Source organism: Schistocerca piceifrons, chromosome 5 (assembly GCF_021461385.2).
Source record: "Schistocerca piceifrons isolate TAMUIC-IGC-003096 chromosome 5, iqSchPice1.1, whole genome shotgun sequence".
Classification (NCBI taxonomy): Eukaryota; Metazoa; Arthropoda; class Insecta; order Orthoptera; family Acrididae; genus Schistocerca; species Schistocerca piceifrons.
The window spans coordinates 422,912,382-422,930,311 of NC_060142.1; the positions used below are offsets into that span (position 1 = coordinate 422,912,382).

The window sequence follows — 17,930 nt, forward strand, 5'->3', positions numbered from 1 at the left end:
GATGTGTCCTTCATTGAAGACATTGCTTTAATGTTCATCCCTGAACACACATCTCAAATGATGAAATTCAGACTGCAGGTGGTCCTCGTCCAAACCAGGATGGAATGTAACAATATTATGAAAACAAAAGTTACTACTCACTATATAGCGATGATGCTGGGTCGCAGATAGGCACAACAAAAAGACTGTCACAAAATAAGCTTCTGGCCAACAAGGCCTTTGTCAAAAATTGACCCCCCCCCCCCCCGACACACACACACACACACACACACACACACACACACACACACACACACACACACACACAGACTGCAGTCTCAGGCAACTGAAACTACACTGTGAGCAGCAGCACCCATGCATGGTGGGAGTGGCGACTGGGTGGGGGTAAGGAGGTGGCAGGGATAGGGAGGGGGAGGGATAGTAGGGTAAGGATGGTGGAAAGTGAAGTGCTGCTGGTTAGATGGGGGACAGGGGAGATGTGGGCAGGTGGGGGGGGGGGGTAGCAGAAAAGGACAGAAGTAAAAAAGACTGGGTATGACGGTGGAATGAGGGCTGTATAGTGCTGGAATGGGAACAGGGAAGAGGCTGGATGGGTGAGGACAGTGACTAACGAAGGTCGAGGCCAGGAGGGTTATGGGAACGTAGGATGTATTGTAGGGAAAGTTCCCATCAGTGCAATTCAGAAAAGCTAGTGTTGGTGTGAAGGATCTGTATGGCACAGGCTGTGAAGCAGTCATTGAAATGTAGGGTGTCATGTTTGACAGTGTGCTCAGCAACAGGGTGGTCCACTTGTTTCTTGGCCACAGTTTGTCAATGGCGATTCAAGCAGACAGAGAGCTTGTTGGTTGTCATGCCCATGTTGAATGCAGCTCAGTGGTTGCAGATTAGCTTGTAGATCACATGACTGGTTTCACAGGTAGCCCTGCCTGTGATGGGATAGATAATGGTTTCGACCAGACTGGAGTAGGTGGTATGGAAGGATGTATGGGACAGGTCTGGCATCTAGGTTTATTACAGGGGTAGGGTAAGGGGTTGGGAGAAGGTGTTGTGTAGGGATGGACGTGTCTATTGTGTAGGTTCTGTGGATGGCAGAATACCACTGTGGGAGAGGTGAGAAGGATATTGCACAGGAAATTTCTCATTTCAGGGCATGACAGGAGGTAGTCGAAATCCTGGTGGAGAATGTAATCCAGTTGCTCCAGTCTTGCTGGTACTGAGTTACAAGTAGAATGCTCCTCTGTGGCCGGAGAATGGGACTTGGGGAGGTGATGGGAGACTGGAAAGATAAGGCATGGGAGATTTGATTTTGTACAAGGCTTGGAAGATAATTACGGTCTGTAAAGGCTTCAGTGAGACCCTCGGTATATTTTGAGAGGGACTGCTCATCCCTGCAGATGTTACAACCACGGGTGGCTAGGCTGTATGGAAGGGAGTTCTTGGTATGGAATGGGTGGCAGCTGCCGAAGTGGAGATATTGTTGGTGGTTAGTAGGTTTGATATGGGCGGAGGTACTGATGTAACCATCTTTCAGGTGGTGGTCAGCATCTAGGAAGGTGGCTTGTTGGATTAAGTAGGACCAGGTGAAGCAAATGGGGGACAAGTTGTTAAGGTTCTGGAGGAATGTGGATAGGGTGTCCTTACCCTCAATCCAGATCTCAAAGATGTCATCAGTGAATCTGAACCAGGCGAGGAGTTTAGGATTTTGGGTGTTTGGGAAGGATTCGTCTAGATGGGCCATGAATATGTTGGCATAGCACGATGCCAAGAGGGCGCCCATAGCCATGCCGTGGATTTGTTTGTAGGTAATGCTCAGTAGACAGGCGAGGTCAAACCTTGACAAGGTTATAAGGTCCAGAGATATAACACTAGTGACAAAGATCCGTATTGTGAAGGCTATGGTCTTTCCAGTTGTGATGTATGGATGTGAGACCTGGACCATTAGAAAGGCTGAACGGCAAAGAATTGACTCCTTCGAATAGTGGTGTTGGAGGAAACTTCTTAGAGTTCCATGGACTGCAGAGAGAACCAACAGATCAATATTGGAGCAAATAAAACCAGATTTTTCCCTGGAAGGTCTAATGTTAAAACAAAAGCTGACCTACTTTGGAAGCACAATGCGAAGGCATGCCTCGCTGGAAAAAACATTATTGCTGGGGAAGATGGAAGGAACTAGAAGAAGAGGACATCAGAGGATGAGATGAATCGATGGCATCACAGAAGCAATGTGTTCCAACCTGGAAGGTCGACGGGAGAAAGTGCAAGACAGGAAAAAGTGGCGTGATTTGGTTCATGGAGTCACGAAGAGTCGGAACTCACTAAACGAATAGAGAGAGAGAGAGAGAGAGAGAGAGAGAGAGAGAGAGAGAGAGAATGCCTTCAAAGGAGAAGCAACTGTGGGTGAGGATATAGTTGGTCATGGCGACAAGGAAGAAGGTTGTGGGTTTGGAATCTGTCAGGCATTGGGAAAGGTAGTGTTTAATAAGGCCATGGGCATTAGGGATGTGGCAACTATAGTGATGAGGAGGGCACCATGTGGTAAAGGGGCAGGAACTGTGGAGAGTTGGTGGAGGAAATGGTTCGTATCTTTCATATAGGAGGGTAGGTTCTGGGTAATAGGTTGAAGGTGTTGGTCTACGAGAGCAGAGATTCCCCTCAGTGGGGGCACAGTAACCACCCACAATGGGGTGTCTTTGATGGTTGGGTTTATGGACTTCAGGAAGCATATAGAAGGTAGGAGTGTGGGGAGTGGTAGGAGTGGTCAGAGGAATGGATTCCGGGGAGAGGTCTGGGATGGGCCTAAGGATTTGAGAAGTGACTGGAGATCCTGCTGGATTTCTGGAATGGGGCCACTGTGGCTAGGTTTGTAGGTGGAAGTATCTGACAGCTGGCGGAGTCCTTCTGCCAGGTAATCCTTGAGTCTCAAAACAACAGTGGTGGAGCCTTTGTTCACAGGTAGATTAAGGTCAGGATCAGTTTTTAGATGGTGGACTGCGGTTCTTTTTGCAGATGTAAGGTTAGTTTGCACGTTGAGGGATTTAGGGAATGATAGTGAAGCAAGGTTCGAGGTTAAGAAATTCTGGAAAGGTAACAGGGGGTGATTTGGGGGCAGTGGGGTTTTATCGTGGTTGGATGGAGGAGTGAACTGAGTTAGGCAGAGTTCAATATTGGTCTTTGGTTGAGTCTGATTGGTAGGGTTGGTGGCAAAAAAGTGTTTCCACTATAGGGACTGAGAGGAGGAGAGAAGGTCTTTAACGCGGGCCGATGTGGCCGAGCGGTTCTAGGCGCTTCAGTCTGGAACCGCACAGACCGCTATGGTTGCAGGTTCGAATCCTGCCTCGGGCATGGATGTGTGTGATGTCCTTAGGCTAGTTAGGTTTAAGTAGTTCGAAGTCTAGGGGACTGATAACCTCAGATGTTAAGTCCCATAGTGCTTAGAGCCATTTTTTTAAGGTCTTTAACAAGTTCTGCTTGGTTGAATTTGGGAGTGGGGCAAAAGGTGAGGCCATTCAAAAGGACTGATATTTCTTTGGGACTAAGGCTTTTGAAGGAAAGGTTCATGACCATGTTACGGATCTGTTTAGGTTGTGGTTTCTGTGTGGTCTTGGGAGGGAGTTTTGGAGGGTGGGGTAAGTGTAGTAGGTCTGTGAGACAGGGTTTGTCAGCTATGAGGGGATGTGGGGGAGGTTTGGAAGTTGTTGTAGAGGTGGCAGACAGTGGTACTCAAAGGTGGGAGTAGGAAGTGAGCAGGGTGGAGAGCTTTTTGAGGTGGTGTTGTGCATGTTGCTCTAGTTCCTGGAGGGCAAGAGTTTCAGTGTGTGTTATGGGTTCCAGGAATTGGGGATTGCATAGAAGGAGAATTTGCGGAGGGAGAGAAGTTATTGCAAGGAGGTTTGGGCTTGGTTGGCAGGACTATGTTGGCGAGGGATAAGGATTGGCACGATATCTGAACAGGTGGAGGTCATTGTGGAAGGAGGGGTGACAGCCAGAGATGGATAATTTCATGGTAAGACCATTTGAGGGGATTCCATGAGCCAAGCAACAATGCAGGAACAGTATGTGGGACTGGGTTCTAGCTAGGGATAAGGAAACTTTTCTGTATTGATGCAGATCGAAGGAGCAAGGATCAATGGGGGTGGAAAGAATGTGAAAAATTATGTAAATAATGTAGAATTACATCCAAAAAATAAGTGTTATCATTGCTCATTACAGTTTTAGAGCTTCTGTCTTTGGCAAGTGATATTCTAAGGGCACGTTCTTCCCACATAAATACTATAAATAAATAGTGATTTTTTTTCCAAAAATTAGCATACTATTACAGTTGCAATTTGGACCTGCCTTGCATTAAAGATAACATTTTTTTACAAGTGCATCTTATTTGATATGTCCAATTAAAATGACCAAGCAAGGTGCCACAGTAGTTAGCACACAAGACTCGCATTTGGGTGGATGACTGTTCAAATCCGCACCGGCCATCCTGATTTAGGTTTTCCGTGATTCCCTTAAAATCGATTCAGGCAAATGCTAAGATAGTTCCTTTGAAAGAACACAGCTGAATTCCTTCCCCATCCTTCCCTTATTCGATGGGACCGATGACCTTGCTGTTTAGTCCACTCCTGCCAAATCAACAAAATAAAAATGACTGTATCTAGCTGACTGAACTGAACTGCTGACTCCGTACCATTATCTGAACTAAACTAGGGGCTGCCAAAAAAAAAAAAAAAAAAAAAAAAAAAGCAGCTAGGTTCCATACATAAAATGTATTGCAAAAAAATATCATTTATACAAAGAAAGGTAAACAGAACTTCCAGACAAATGTCCCAGTAATTACACAGTTCAGAAAATTTTTCTTCAGTTTAAAATGATAATGTGAAATTAAAAATTAGAACATGCAACAAATAAATCGGCCTGTTTTCACATCGTGATTAATTTTACCTTTTTTAATTTTCTTTTGCATGAATAAATTAAATTATATATAAATATATTTTCAGGCTGTCTGTTGTTACATATGTCTGAAAAAGGAGGTGTAAACTTAAAGTTTTGCTGAGTGAAGTGGGAGTATGAAGAAGGGCAGGTGAACCCTTTTACTAGATTTTTGGTACTTGTATTTTCCACTCTATTCACTTTCTCTTTTTTGCTGCCAGAGGTGAAAATGACGGCTTTATTATCATATCTTTTGTATTACTTTTAGCTCACTATCAGGAAATCTGGATGATATATTCTCTGCCCCCACATTCTGCTCATGTCTATTTCATTATTTATTTGCCCTCTTTCTTTGTTTATTCTTTGAAGAGATTTTGTGTTTTTTTTATACTATTAGAAGGGGCTAACATTAAAAGAGTAGATATTATACAGAGAGACAGAACAGCTGCCATTTACTTGTCTTCAGAAGACACAACTCTCAGTATAGCCAGTGAAAACACACAAACCTTGGTAGTAGTATTCCTAGGTATTGGAACCATGCATTCCCTTACACGAAGCGACTGAATTGGTTGTGGGAGTTTGTTTGGGGAGGGGCAAGGGGGGAGGGGTGGCATGTCACTCAAAATTCTGGCTGATAGGCCTCAGTGGAGATATCTACTTTTCATTGGCAGTATTAGGAGTTACAGCTCTTGGAGGTAAGTACTTTCTAAGTAGTGACCTCTCTCTTTATGAATTTAATATTATTTTGAATTGCATTGTCTTTTTTTTTCTTTTTTTTATATTATACAATCAGTGAACTTGTTGCAGTAACCCTTCATCTAGACCCACATCCACTCCTTTCCCCATGCACCTCTTTCCCTATTTCACTCATTATACACACTTAACACATTTCTGTAGTCTCCCTCTCCTTCTGTTCCTTCTCGTCCCCCAGTCCACTCCTCCAAATCATTGTGCACCTCCTGCCACTCCCCACCTGCACCTGCACCATAGCAGTCTCATGAGTGAACACTCCCTCTTGTGACCAACAGTCACCCTTCCCTCACATCCTCCCTCCCCACTCCCTGCTTCCTTACAAGCCTCAGCCACTCCACCTTATAGCATCCTCATGCTTGTCACACTGCAGCGGCAGTACCATGTAATTGCCTGGAAGAATGTAATTGTGCAGGTGTATCTGTGTGTGTGTTAATTTTGTAGCTTTGAAGAAGGGTTTGTCCAAAGGATTGTTAGATTTTCCATCTTGTTTGTATGCATATCAATCATGCAACATCACATCTATCCTTCCATTATGTTGTTGTTGTTGTTGTGGTCTTCAGTTCAGAGACTGGTTTGATGCAGCTCTCCAGGCTACTCTATCCTGTGCATGCTTCTCCATCTCTGCGTAACTACTGCAACCTACATCCTTCTGCATCTGTTTAGCATATTCATCTCTTGGTCTCGCTCTACGATTTTTACCCTCCACACTACCCTCCAGTACTAAACTATTAATCCCTTGATGCCTCAGAACATGTCCTTCTTTAGTCAAGTTGTGCCACAAATTCCTCTTCTACTCAATTCTGTTCAGTACCTTCTCATTTGTTACGTGATCTACCTATCTAGTCTTCAGCATAAAACTGTAGCACCACATTTTGAAAGCTTCTATTCTCTTCTTGTCTACATGATTTATCGCCCATACAAATACTTTCAGAAAGGACTTCCTGACACTTAAATCTATACTCGATATTAACAAATTTCTACATTCCATTATCCTCGTTTTATTCTTGTTGATGTTCATCTTATATCATCCTTTCCAGACACTGTCCATTCCGTTGAACTGCTCTTCCAAGTCCTTTGCTATGTCTGACAGAATTACAATGTCATCAGCAAACCCCTGGTTTTTATTTCTTCTCTATGGATTTTAATTCCTACTCCATTTTTTTCCCCCTTTACTGCTAGCTCAATATATAGATTGAATAACTTCGGAGATAGGCTATGACCTTGTCTCACTCACTTCCCAACCACTGCTTCTCTTTCATGCCCCTAGACTCTTATAAGTGCCATCTGGTTTCTGTACAAATTGTAAATAGTCTTTCGCTCCCTGTATTTGACTCCTGCCACCTTCAGAATTTGAAAGAGAGTATTCCAGTCAACATTGTCAAAAGCTTTCTCTAAGTCTACAAATGCTATAAATGTAGGTTTGCTTTTCCGTAGACTAACTTCTAAGATAAATCGTTGGGTCAGTATTGCCTCACGTGTTCCAACATTTCTACGGAATCCAAACTGATCTTCCCCGAGGTTGGCTTCTACCGGTTTTTCCATTCGTCTGTAAGGAGTTCGCATTAGTATTTTGCAGCCATGACTTATTACACTGATAGTTCAGTAATTTTCACACCTGTCAACACCTGCTTTCTTTGGGATTGGAATTATTATATTATTCGTGAAGTCTGAGGGTATTTCGCCTGTCTCATACATCTTGCCCACCACATAGTACAGTTTTGTCATGGCTGGCTCTCCTGAGGCTGTTAGTAGTTTGTATTTGTATTTATTTATTTATTTATCCTGTGGATCACATATTGTACAAAGTACACATGATATAGGACAAGTCATTTTTCTTAACAAATATGTAGTTTGGAGAAAAAAAATAGGCAATGGACTGCCATTTAAAAAAATGTACACAAAATTGTTCATTGATGAATATAGTAACTTCACATACAGAGAATACAACCAGTTTACATGGGGAACTAAGAAACATGTAGGCAATGTAGTGCTACTTTAAATTTACACAAATAATCACTGAGATTACAGAATAGTGAAAATGTCAACTGGAAACACAACAGAAGGACAATGTCATTTAAAAAATACATTAAACATGAAATTAACATTGAGATTTCATAGACAATTAAGTTTTAATACTAATAGAAGGTGTACTTGTACATTCAAAAAGCGAGTTAAAAAATTTTGGGAAGTGAAACTGAAACATAGTTGTGTATAGTAGAAATTAGGTTATTATTTTGCCTACAGAATGTTTTACTCTAATCACAGTATTTTACAAAGGAACTTTATAATTTTTCATTTCCAGGAATTCTTGTACTGAATAGAAACAGTGCTTTGTCAGAAATGCCTTTAGTTTATTTTTAAATATTGGATCTGGAGCAGTTTTTATTTGTTCTGGAATTTTATTGTGTAATACGACACCCAGATGAGTTATATATTTTTGGTATGATGATGTCCTTGAAAAAATTTGATGGATATTAGATTGCCCTCTGGTATAATGAGCGTGTATATCATTGTTTTGGATTAATTTGCCTGTTCTTGAGAGGTATTCCCTGGTGAATAGGATTGTTTCTTGAATGAATAGGGATGGGATGCTTAGAACATTAAGTTTTATAAATTGACATTTACAGGATTCCAGCTTTTTGAGGCCACAGATTATCCTCAGTGCTCTTTTTTGTAGTTTAAATATATTTGTGCTGTGAGTTGAATTTCCCCAAAAGATGATTTCATAGCAGAGCAATGAGTGGAACTGCGCATGGTATGCTTGCATTAGTGTGGATTTACTTGTAGTAGATTTTAGTATTCTTAGTCCATAGCACAATGATGAGAGTTTCTTTGATAAGTTGTTTATATGTGTGTCCCATTTTAAATTTTGTTGGACCCATAGACCCAAAAATTTTGTTGCATTTACATTTTCAATTTTATCATTATTTAACTTTACTTGGATAGTTTTTTGATTGGATGTAGGAATTAGATGGAAGTTGATACATACAGTTTTACCACTATTAACAATTAGGCCATTTTTGTTAAACCAGTCAGAAAGTTTTTTCATAGAGTTATCAGATATTGTCTGAAGGGATTCAGGGCTAGATCCAGTCAACACTATGCTTGTATCACCAGCAAACAGGATAGTTTTTTGTGGGCTCATACGTTCAACAACATCATCTATGTAAATGAGGAAAAGTAATGGCCCTAGAACAGAACCCTGGGGAACACCATATCTTATTGTTCTTTCCTCCAAGAGGAAAACTGTGGTATTTATTTTATTCTGTACATTAATATCGTTTTGAAGTGATACCTTCTGTCTGCGGTTTTGTAGGTAAGAGCATAGCCAGTTGTGAGCCACACCTCTTATTCCTCTTCTTTCCAATTTAGCAAGCAGTATTTTATGATATAGTACGTCAAAGGCTTTAGAGAGATCTAAGAAGATACCTGCAGCTATATTATGTTGGTCAATTGATTTCAGTATGTGGTCCAACAGTTCAAAAATTGCTGTCTTGGTGGATAAAGATTTACTAAAACCATGTTGTTGAATGCTGATTGGTGCGTGATTTTTTATGAAATTTATAAGCCTGTCATAAAAGAGTTTTTCCAGGATTTTTGAAAAGATGCTTAATATGGATAATGGTCTATAATTGGATACTAAATCAGGGGAACCTTTCTTTAGTAATGGTGAGACTTTAGCTATTTTGAGAGCATCTGGAAAAATGCCAGTTTTTAATGATTGGTTGTAGATGGTTGATAATGGCTTTACTATATGGGGAGCACACACCTTTAATATGAGGTCAGGTACTTCATCATAGCCACTAGAGATTTTATTGCGTAACAATTTTATTATGTTCATAATTTCATCAGGGTTTGTTTCATAAACAAACATTGTAGCATTAGTGCTGTTTGACGTATTGGTGGAATTGAAGAACGATACCTTGCAGTTTGCCTGAATGAGATCTTCTGCTAGTGAGGTGAAATATTCATTGAACTTGTTTACAACTGTGTATGGATCTGTGACCTTAGAGTCATTAAGTGTTAGAGAAATGTTTTCCTTTTTAGGTGTTGAACTAAAAGTTTCTTTTTTAATAACTTTCCACATAGCTTTCATTTTGTTTGAAGAGTTTCTTATGAAATTGCCATTCCATAAAAGTTTTGCCTGTCTAATCACTCTAAGATAAGTTTTTTTGTAGGCTTTACAATAGTCAGAAAATTCTTCAGTGACTATGTATTTTTTGGAGCAATATTGGAGAAATCCTTTTGTTACCCACGACTTTCTATTTTGATTGCTTGAAGTTTTTGTTTCAAAAGGAAATGCTGTATTAAAGTAATAAAGGAAGGTGTTATGGAAGCTTAAGAACATATTATCAACAGTTGTTTGCATGTAAACACTGTCCCAACTTTCCTTAGCTAATAGGAAGTTAAAAATCCTAATATTGCCATCTGAAAAGTTTCTTCTTTGAAATACTTTTTTGGGGCTGATTTTACTATTTTCCATGTCAACGCTCAGTAGCTGAGCCTCATGGTCACTGTATCCCATGCTCAGTACTTCGCCAGTGAATTTGTAACCAGTATCAGTTATGAAGATTTGATCAATTATTGAATCAGTATGCTCTGTTGATCTTGTTGGAGAGTGTATTGTGGTGATCATATTAAAGGATTTGGTCATGTTTAACAAATCAAGTTTAGCATTACTGTTTTTTGATAAATCAATGTTAAAATCGCCACAAAGTATTATTCTCATATTTAATGAGCTGACACTATTCAGCAGAACTTCTAATTTGGTCATAAAATTTGGAATATTACTACTTGGTGCTCTGTATGCATTTATAATTATATACCTCAGCTCAGTACAGCCGATAGATACACATAAAACAGAACTGAAAATTTACATTCCTAGCTTTCGGAACTTTGTTCCTTCATCAGGGAGGAGAGAGGGGAAAAAAAGGGAAGAAGGGAAAGTGGATTCAGTTACTCACAACCCAGGTTATGAAGCAACAGGGAAAGGTAAACAGGGAGGGTAGCAAGGATGGAGGCATGGTTGTCAGAGGGAAGCCAAAGATATTCTACTGTAAGTACTGTGCCAGCTTCAAACCAAAGAGGATGCATACAGAAGTAAAGTATAAAGATAAACACAACTATGTAGGATGAAAAGATGCGTGAATGGCTAAAGAGGAAAGGGAAAGAGGAGAAGACTGAAGAGTGAATGGGAGTGAGGTTCTTTAACGTAGGTTCAGTCCAGGGGGATGGCGGGATGAAAGGATGTGTTGGAGTGCAAGTTCCCATCTCCGCAGTTCAGAGGGACTGGTGTTGGGTGGGAGAAGCCAAATGGCACATACGGTGTAGCAGTTTCCTAGGTCCCTAGAATTATGCTGGAGGGCATGCTCCGCTACTGGGTATTGGGCATCTCCTAGGCGGACAGTTCGTCTGTGTCCGTTCATTCGCTCAGCCAGTTTGGTTGTTGTCATGCCGATGTAAAAGGCTGTGCAGTGCAGGCACGTCAGTTGATAAATGACATGTGTAGTTTCACACGTAGCCCTGCCTTGAATTGTGTATGTTTTACCAGTAGCGGGGCTGGTATGTAAATTTTCAGTTCTGTTTTATGTGTATCTATCGGCTGTACTGAGCTGAGGTAAGTACTGGCCAGCCCCTCTATCTCTTTGTTAGTATTTGTTTCACATCTTATATGAGATTTTCCATTAATCATTTATAATTATATAGTTTAGTTCAGGCAGCTTAACCATAGAAAGCTCAAATTCCTTATCTTCAGATAATGCAATCTGTTCATTTAGGCCTACCTCACTGAATTTTCTAATGGAATGTTGTCTACTCCTGGGGCCTTGTTTCAATTCAGGTCTTTCAGTGCTCTGTCAAATTCTTCACGCAGTAACATATCCCCCATTTCATCTTCATCTATGTCCTCTTCAATTTCCATTCTATTACCCTCAAGTACATTGCCCTTGTATAGACCCTCTATATACTCCTTCCACCTTTCTGCTTTCCCGTCTTTGAACTGGTTTTCCATCTGAGCTCTTGATATTCATACAAGTGGTTCTCTTTTCTCCAAAGGTTTTCCTGTAGGCAGTATCTATCTTACCCCTAGAAATATATGTCTCTACAACCTTTAATTTGCCCTCATACCATCCCTGCTTAGCCATTTTGCATGTCCTGTCAATCTCATTTTTGTGAGTTTGTATTCCATTTCGTGTGCTTCATTTACTACATTTTTATATTTTCTCCTTTCATCAATTAAGTTCAATATCTCTTCTATTACTGAAGGATTTCTACTTGCCCTTGTCTTTTTACCTACTTAATCCTCTGCTGCCTTCATTATATTTCATCTCCTAAAGCTACCCTTTCTTCTTCTATTGTATTTCTTTCCTCTGTTCTTGTCAATTGTTTCCTAATGTTCCCAGGTTCTATCTCCTTAAATCCCCAACTTTTTGCTGTTTCTTCAGTTTTAATCTGCAGTTCATAACAAATAAATTGTGGTCAGAGTCCATATCTGCACCTGGAAATGTCTGGTTTCTAAATCTCTCTGTTACTATTATATAATCTATTTGAAACCCTCCAGTGTTTCGAGGCCTCTTCCACGTATACAGCCTACTTTCATGATTCATAAACCAGGTGTTAGCTGTGATTAGGTTATGCTGTGTGCAAAATTCTATCAGGTGGCTTTTTCATTCCTTACCCCAGTCCATATTAACCTACCTCTTTTCCTTCTCTTTCTTTGCCTACTATCAAATTCCAGTCCCCCATGACTATTAAATTTTTGTCTCCCTTAACTATCTGAACAATTTCTTTTATCAAATCATATATTTCTTCAATCTCTTGATCATCTGTGTAGCTAGTTGGTATATAAACTTATACTACTGTGGTAGGTGTGGGCTTCATGTCTATCTTGGCTACAATAATGCGTTCACTACGCTGTTTATAGTAGCTTATCTATGTTCCTATTTTTTTATACATTACTAAACCAACTCCTGCATTACCTGTATTTGATTTTTTATTTAGAACCCTGTATTCACTCAAATTTTCTAACCTACCTGCCCGATTAAGGGATCTGACATTCCATGCTCCAATCCATAGAACACCAGTTTTTTTTCTTCTGATAATGATGTCCTCCTGAGTAGTTCCCATCTGGAGATCCATATCGGGGACTATTTTACCTCCGGAATATTTTACCCAAGAGGGCGCCATCATCATTTAACCATACAGTAAAGCTGCATGCCCCCCGTAAATATTACAGCTGTAGTTTCCCCTTGCTTTCAGCCATTCACAGTACCAGCACAGCAAGGCTGTTTTGGTTGATGTTACAAGGCCAGATCAGTCAGTCATCCAGACTATTGCTTCTCTTCAGGAACGACATGTTTGTCTGACCTCTCAACAGATACCCCTCTGGTGTGGCTGCACCTATGGTACAGCTATCTGTATCTCTGAGGCATGCAAGCCTCCCAACAAATGGCAAGGTCCATGGGGGGGGGGGGGGGGGGACTGTAATACTGTGTGTTTTTGTGTGTGTGTGTGTGGGGGGGGGGGGGGGGCTTTGGTCACACCTTGAAACAGGTAGTAGTGTATTCCTCAATTACATGTTTTCTGCTGTGAATTTTGTGTTATTTGTTAAGAGAATTTCTATCTTTAAATTTGTATTTAAACAGGTAGATACTGAGACTGATGAAACTGAAACAGATGGTGAGGCCACAACTTGTCCCGAAGATGAAAATGGTAGAACAGATGAAGAGATTGGAGTTGACAGCATGTCACTGGAAGCCAGATATGAAAATATACTGGAAGGTGTGGTAACTACTCATTTTCATAACTTGTTGAATAAGTTCAGTCATATGTATTGGCATCAGCAGCCAGTAAATAAATTTGTTACCAATTTCTGTGACTAAAAGTACCATGAAAAACTTTGTATCTTTACACAAGATAGTACATGCAGTGATCAGCCAGAACTTACGGTCACCTATCTAATAGCCCATATGTCCACCTTTGGCATGGATAACAGCGCCAATGCATCATAGCATGGAAGCAATGGGGCCTTCGTATGTCATTGGAGCGAGTTGGTACCACATCTGCACCCACGTCACCTAATTCCTGTAAATTACGAGGAGGGGAGTGATGAGCTCTGACGCCACATTCAATCACATCCCAGATGTGTTGGATAGGATTCAGATCTGATGAGTTTGGGGGTCAGCATATCAACTGGAGCTCGCTTTGTGACATGCCGCATTATCTTGTTGAAAACTGCCACTGTTGTCAGGAAACATGATAATCATGAAGGGGTGTATGCAGTCTGCAACCAGTGTACAATACTCCTTGGTCGTCAGGGTGCCTTGCATGAGCTCCACTGGACCAGTGGATACCCTCTTGAATGTTCCTCAGAGCATAATGGGGCTGCTTGTCACTGTCCTGCAGTACAGGTGTCAACGAGCTGTTCCCCCTGGAAGACGAGGGATTCATGCCCTCCCATCAGAGTGATGAAAAAGGTGTTGGGATTCATCAGATCATGCAACACTTTGTCATTGCATCAATGTCCAGTGCCCATTTCAGTAGTAGTTGCTGATGTCTTGGTGTTAACTCTGGCAAATGCATGGGTTGTCAGCTGTGGAGGCCCTTTGTTAGGAGTGTTCGGTGCATTGTGTGTTCAGACACACTTGTACTCTGCCCAAGATTAAACTCTGATGTTAGTTCTACCACAGTTTGCTGCCTATCCTGTTTTACCAGTCTGTCCAGCCTATGACGTCAGACATCTGCAATGACATGTGGCCATCTAACCCCACAACACCTGGACATAGTTTCACCTTGTGTTGAAGACACACACCACACCACAACACTTCTTGAACACTCCACATGTTGTACAGTTTCCAAAATGCTTGTGCCGAGCTTCCGGGCCATCACAATATGCCCTCAGTCAAACTCAGATAGATCGCGCACCTTCCCCATTCTACACATGTACAGCATGCTTACTGATGCTACGTGCACCATGCATGTGTCTGATTGGTGATGCTACTATCATGTGGAGGGGTTTATATTGATACTAGGTCAGTGGTCATAATGTTCTGGCTGATCAGTTTATTTTTTTGAAGACCCATGCGTGCATCTTTTTCATTGTCATGATAAAAGAAGCATATATATAGTAAGCTTGTGTTTACCACATCAGTAAAATATTCTTTACTATTGGTAGAAGAGTTTTTTAGGCTCTTTTGGTGCATGTATCAGCTTGTGGGCAAATTCATCAGTTTGTCAGTGTAGGTGAACAACTGATATGGTTAAAGAGTGATCAGTCTGCTTGGGAGGACAGAAGGTTCTGGAGATTCAGAGCATAAGACTGCCATCTTACATCGAGGCAAGAAAGATCTCAGGCTGTATATATGCTACTTTCAGTGGAGTCAACCTTGTTCCCTACAATCCAAAGAAACCAGGCACAAAGTCAGACCCCTCAACCCATACGCCACTATGGGTATTAGAACATCTGTGTGCACCTGTAAATGTGCCATGAAATCAGCAGTGAGCATAAATGTTAAGCTCATGGATTCAGATCAAAGACTGACGTTTGATACCGCTAGCCATATCACCTCCACAGGAGATAGATTTAGGCAAAAATAAGGACCCACCAAGTCTGGGGTTAAATCTGCTGATCTCAAGGCTGTAACGATATCTCACAGCAAAAATTCTGTGATATAATTAGAAATATGTACAGAGAATCTGACAAATTTGTCAACCCATGACTCATTCACCCACTGTCTGTCATTTGTGTTCTGTCGCCATTGTCATCATTGTAGTTGTCTTTGTCCCCTCCCCTGCTCCCCAAAAAAATTCCATTGACAATGTCTTCAACTTTCCGACCAGAACACAGTAAAGTTAATAGAGAAAACCAGTTTTGAAATAGTGCCTAGCCTTCAGTGAACATAACTGGATATAGGGCACAAGTGGAGAAATTGAAATTCTATATCTGTATGCCTTCAGGACATAAGCGTGTAGCAAAACATCCCCCCTAATTTACAGAAACAGCTGGATCAAAATAAAGGAACTGATAACATGAATTACATCTACTGCATGGAAAGTTTTGTTTCAATGCATTGCCACAGCTATGGTCGACATAGCAATATCAAAACAACAAGATGGACTGAATAGGACATTGAATACACAGAACTGACATTCAATTAGCGAAAATTGTAATTTGTAACAGATTCCAACCTTGCTGTGGATGGATAAGAATGTCCTTGTGCCATGGAATCATTTCTGGTAAGCAGTTGTTCTGATGGTACTGCCCAATGTGCTTTCTGGAGCCGCTCCCAGATTCCCACATATGGGGCAGCTCCAGATTGGAAAACCATTAGCTTGTGGGTATCAAGATTTAAAGCAAATGGTGACATGGTTAAAAGAAAGAGTAGGAGAGCTACACAGCATTAAAATTCTAGAGAACAATAATGCAGTAAGGCTTTATTTTAGCAGTCTCCAAAGATATCTGCTCAAAAACTTGTTAGAACTCTTCAGTTATCTGACCAGTGTGGGTTTTGGATTTTGCAACAGGACATGCAATTTCATTCATACGAGATGGTTGTTGTTCAACAGTTTTATAAACATGACTTTGGCGTGAGATCATGTGCAAACATCCTTGAAAATATGCCTGAATTTGCTTTAATCTTTTGCAGAGGTGAAGCACATTATTACTTACCAGGATGCATTAATCATCAAAATTTTTGATACTGGAGTGGAGAGAATCCCCATGGCCTTCATTAAAAACCACTACACAATGACCATGTTACTGTATAGTGTGTAGTTGGAAGATTCGGGATACTTGGTCCTTACTTTTTTGAAGATGATGGTACTAGTGTGACAGTAAATTCTCAACGATACACTCACATGATTAACACGTTTTTTGGGCCAAGATTCAGTGTGCTGCAGATTGACCAGCTATGGTTTTAGCAAGACAGAGCCACTGCTCACACTTCTCAGATATTTCTCAAAGCATTAAGGCAGATGTTTCCCAGACACTTAAATTCTTCACATTGTGATGTCCCTTGGCCAGCATGATCACCAGATCTTACATACTATGATTTTTTTCTGTGGAGCCACCTTAAGGCTGAGGTGTTCACACATCAGCAGAGGCCTTTGCCAGCACTAAGAAATGCAATACGGGAAAAATTGGGCTTATCCCTTAATACATGCTCATTAGAGTGATGCAGAATTTTTGAAGTCACATTCAACAATGCATGGATAGTGGAAGACAGAACTTGAGTGAAACTTTGTTAAAAATATGAAAAATTCCTACTTATAGATATCATCCACGTTAATACAGTTTCTTTATTTTGATCCACTTTTTTTTATATGTATACTTTAAGTTAGGATGACAGGCAGATGTTAGAATCAAGTGTAATTTTTTATTTATTTGTTTTTTCCAACTGGCAATCTGCGTCCATAATATGTCTTCTTTTATCTTGTCTATCTGTACATATATAAATTGATGTCCCGCATCATGGTTCTTTCTGTTTATTGAGTTAATCTCAGGAACTAATGTATGGATTTTGATTTGCAAGGAGTGTTTGTATGTATAATTTATAAGAATTTCAAGCAAATTGGTTAGGCTGTGATGAATTAAAGTCCCCTATTGCTGTGAAACTGATGCCATTTTCACCTCAGTGAAAAGCAGAGCTCCTTGGAATTGTGATACCCTGCATCACCTGTTGCTGCTGTGGTGCTCCCTACCAGTGTTATGCTTTGTACCACCATTATTGCATAGCAGAATGTGAACTGATATTTCATGACAGATAGAGTTCAGTACCATTGATTTGTGGCAGGGGGTACTTTGTACCAATGTTTTGTGCAGAGGAAATTTTGTACCAGTGCTTTGTGACGGGGGATTTCATGCCAATTTTTTGTGGCAGTGTGTGCTTCATAGCAGTGTTATGATGCAGAAGGTGCTCTGTGGTGATGTTATGGTGCAGAATGTGCTCTGTGGTGATGTTATGATGCAAAAGGTACTTCACAGCAATGTTACAATGCAGAGGGTGTTTTGTAGCAATGTTATGATGCAGAGTGTGCTTCATACCATTGTTGCTTGTTGAAGGGTGCTTCTTGCCAATTTTATGTGGCAGAGGGTGTTTTGTAAGGATGTTTTGTGACAGTGTGTGCTTTGAACCACTGTTGTGTAGCAAAGGGTGCAGCATACTGATGTTGCCTGGCTGGTGGTGCTCTGTTCCAGTGTTTTGTGGCACAGGGTGCTGTGTAGCAATGTTATATTGCAGAAGTGCTTCTTAACAATTTTA

General features: G+C 40.7%; 1 protein-coding gene across 1 annotated transcript in view; it reads left to right on the forward strand.

Moving 5' to 3' along the window:
* Positions 1–17,930, forward strand: part of LOC124799056 (S phase cyclin A-associated protein in the endoplasmic reticulum) — a 621,352-nt gene that overhangs the window by 121,264 nt on the left and 482,158 nt on the right. Inside the window, exon 13 of the mRNA XM_047262594.1 lies at positions 13,317–13,452. Coding sequence (XP_047118550.1) covers positions 13,317–13,452 — 136 coding nt within the window. The remainder of the gene's footprint in view (positions 1–13,316; positions 13,453–17,930) is intronic.